The 3,635-nt window shown below is 40.8% G+C and overlaps 1 protein-coding gene across 1 annotated transcript in view; it reads right to left on the bottom strand.

The window, feature by feature from the left end:
* Window positions 1-3,635, bottom strand: part of LOC100961636 (acyl-CoA synthetase medium chain family member 1) — a 43,536-nt gene that overhangs the window by 16,970 nt on the left and 22,931 nt on the right. The window contains exon 6 of the mRNA XM_012805677.2: window positions 234-313. Within this exon, the coding sequence (XP_012661131.1) occupies window positions 234-313 (80 nt within the window). The remainder of the gene's footprint in view (window positions 1-233; window positions 314-3,635) is intronic.

Raw genomic sequence — 3,635 nt, 5'->3', positions numbered from 1 at the left:
AAAAAAAAAAAATGTTTAAAAAGGAATAAACCCACAATGATGTCAGGCTCACTGAGCATTTCTCTTGTACTCTGGGATGTTAGGTCCTGCTTTAATTTAACTAGTTAGACTGTTAATGATTATCACCACTGACACACACACATCAAAGAATTAGAGGAAAAAACAGATCATGATGTATCAGATTCCTCAAAATTCTACCCAAAGATTGTTGTTACCAGCTACTTATATCATACCTGGTGAAATTCTGCTTCAGAATCATTCGAAATATGGATGGTACCCCAAGGAAATGGGTGATGGGGTATTTGAACAATGCCTGGAAAGTAAAAAGAAATTTCATTTCTACAGTTAAGGTTAAAAATATCAGCCAATTGTTAGCAGTTTAGTCCTGATTTACCCTCTCAGAGAGCCAATTTATTCATTTTTTAATTCTTTTAGTACATGTAATTGAACATGAATTTCCTATGTGATATGTGTCAAGTACTGTTGTGGAAATACAAAAAGAGTAAGATAATGTTCTAACTCCTATGGAGAGTAGGAACTAATAGAGGGGATAAAATAAGACTAAATGATAAGGCAGAAGTTAGTAGATTGGTTGGGTGGTCCAGTAAGGTTAGCTCTGGAAGAAGTGGCATTTAGTCAGGACATTAGCAAATGGATATGGTGTCTACAGTTGGAGAAACAGGGTATGCTTGTGGAGATGGAGGAATGGCAAGAAACTAAGTCTCAGGAGCTAAAGAAACATTTTAGTAAAGTCAAGCAATATGACTAGTTTACACCCATTGATGAGGAGCAAAAACTAAATTTAGGAAGACTGAGGTTGGTTGGAACCAGATTACTTATTATTTGAAGCAGGCGTCCTCAAACTACGGCCCGCGGGCTGCACACGCCTGCTGAGGACATTTATCCGGCCCGCGGGTGTTTTTGCTGCTGCTGCCTGTCCTGCTTAGCAGCCAACTCGTCCTGGGGCCCACAGTCCAGCCCTCCAATAGTCTGAGGGACAGGAACTAGCCCCCTGTTTAAAAAGTCTGAGGACCCCTGATTTAAAGTATATATATATACATATATGTGTGTGTGTACACATTATTATTTAGCTAGAAGTGGGAGTTTTTTTGAGTTTCAGATCCAGGTGGGGATTCACTCAGAGGGTGGAGGAACAGCAAAGCAAAGGAGGGAGAATGTAGGTTTGGGGATCTGCCTGAACTGATTTTGAATCCTCTTACTCAATTTCTGTGCAACTCTATTTCTTTACCTATAAAATGGGAATACCTACAATGTCTAACAATTAAGTTTGTAAAGCTTCCACCATATACTTACATTGGAAGCACTGTACAAACAGGTCAGTAAGGTTTCATAACCTTGGTATATCAGTTTCTCACAACTGTGCTCATGTTGACATGTGGTGGTATCTTGATGAATGGTGTTCATTATTATTTGTTGTTATGTTTTTGTGTGCTATCATGAGCATGTTAGAGCTTGATTTAGAGCAGTGAACAGACATGAAATTTCTTGTTAGACTTAGCAAGAGTGGAAGTGAACTCAGAAACATGTTCATCCAAGTTTATGGGGATAATAGCATGAAGAAAACAGCAGTGTACACATAGATTAATCATATTTCTTTTTTTTTTTTGATTAATCATATTTCTGAGGGGAGAGAAAGCATCCCTGGTGAAAAGAGATCAGGGCAGCCAGTAATGAGCAGAACTGATGAAAACATTGCAAAAAATTTGTTGAATTCTGTGGTCAAAATCATCGGCTGACTATGAGAAACACAGCAGACCAAGTATACATCAATAGGGAAACAATTAGGGAAATCTTAACTGAAAATCTTGGCATGAGAAAGGTGTATGCAAAAATGGTCCCAAAGTCAAAAGTTTGTCAAGACTTTTTGGAAAGGCAAGTCAATGTTTTGAACAGTGTTGGTACTGGTGATGAAACATGAGTGTACTAGCACAATCCTGAAACAAAGTGTCAAAGTGCACAATGAAAGTCAACCAATTCTCCACAACAAGCACAGTTCCATCAGTCCAAACCAAGAGTCAAAACAATGTTGCTAATCTTTTGGGATATCAGAGGGATTATTGTTTGTTATGAATTTGCACCAACTGAACGGTTAACCAACTTTACTGTTTTGAAGTGCTGAAAAGGTTGCATGAAAAAATTAGACAAAAGCAACCTGAACTTTTTGCCAGCAACTTAAGGCTCTTGCATCACGACAATGCACCAGTTCTCACACAGCACTGTCTGTGAGGAAGTTAACTGTACTGTACCCTCCATTCTCACTTGATCTGCCCCCCAGTGACTTTTTCTTTACCCAAAGATAAAGAAAATATTGAAAGGAAGACATTTTGATGACATTCAGGAGATCAAGGGTAATATGACTACAGCTGTGATAGCCATTCCAGAAAAAGTTCCAACATTGCTTTGAAGTGTAGTGCATAGCTGATGTCAGTGCATAGCTTTCCAAGGGGAGTACTTCAAAGGTAGCCATAGTAATATTTAGCAATGAGAAATATAGCACTTTTTCTAGGATGTGTTCACAAACTCACTTGTCAGACCTCATATATATTCCATATAGAACCATGATGAAGTATAATGGACACTTTGGGGAAAATCTGCCTCTACTCTCAGACTCTCTCTTCCTGGATCCAGACAGCTTTTACTCTCTTGCTTCTATCTCTGCCATATCTCACATTTATAGCCTCTGTAGAAGACTGAGCACCAGGCTTGTACAAGCGGCCACCAGTTCTTGAGGGAGGTGTTGGGAGCAAGGCAATCTCCAAGGCAGCATGGAAATGTTTTGCAGCCCAGAGACAAGCCCTCAAGCAACTGTATGCATTAATGAGATAAGATCGGTTGCTGGTTAGCAAGCAGGTGTTATACTTTGGACATTTGTGGTGCAACAGGGTGGGTGTTGAGCCCATGGGGAAAGAGCATTCAGCGATCATAAAGCACGTAGCTCCAGTTTGTGGGCCCCTCACACCTGTTATATAATGCTTCAATAAAAGGCCATGACAGAGGTTACTCGGGGCTCTCCCTGCACCTATGGGAAGCCCACATCTTGCAGGCTTGTACCTTCAATCTGTGTCTCAGCTGTTTTTTATTCACACGGTGATGGGGTACCACAACGGGTACTGACAAGTCTCTTTTAAAATTTTAGTCCTACTCTCAACCCCAGCCCACTGCTCCCATCCCAAAGGGTGCCTTTCCATGTGCCACCCCAAGGCAGCTATATCTGTGTCTGTAACCTCACTCCAGGCCTAGAGAGTTGGCTCTGGGAGTTGGCGGTAGACAGTCTCCTTAGGCTGCACCACTCAGCTCAACTGGCCTGGTCATCTGGGAAAGGGGAACAGGAGCACAGGAATGTTGGGCTGTCATGTTTGCCTGTGTATATGAAGAAGCAAAAGTGTTTCTACAAATAGCGAGAAGGGAGCAGGTCCCAGAGAAAAGCAGAAGAGACACAGAAGCTGCCTTAGTTCCTGGTATCTTTCTGGTTCTTGTTGTAGATCCTTGTCGAGCTCCACTGTGATCCTACAACATCAATAAGATGTCCCAACTCTCTTATGTTCCTTTTTTAAATTTTTTTTTCTATTTTTACATATACATGTGATTATTAGGTTTCCACTTAAAATATGGAA

This window comes from Otolemur garnettii, unplaced genomic scaffold, assembly GCF_000181295.1.
Source record: "Otolemur garnettii isolate 467f Iridium unplaced genomic scaffold, OtoGar3 scaffold00044, whole genome shotgun sequence".
NCBI lineage: Eukaryota > Metazoa > Chordata > Mammalia > Primates > Galagidae > Otolemur > Otolemur garnettii.
The sequence above is the reverse complement of the archived record's forward strand: the minus strand, read 5'-3'. Positions and strand labels throughout refer to the sequence as shown.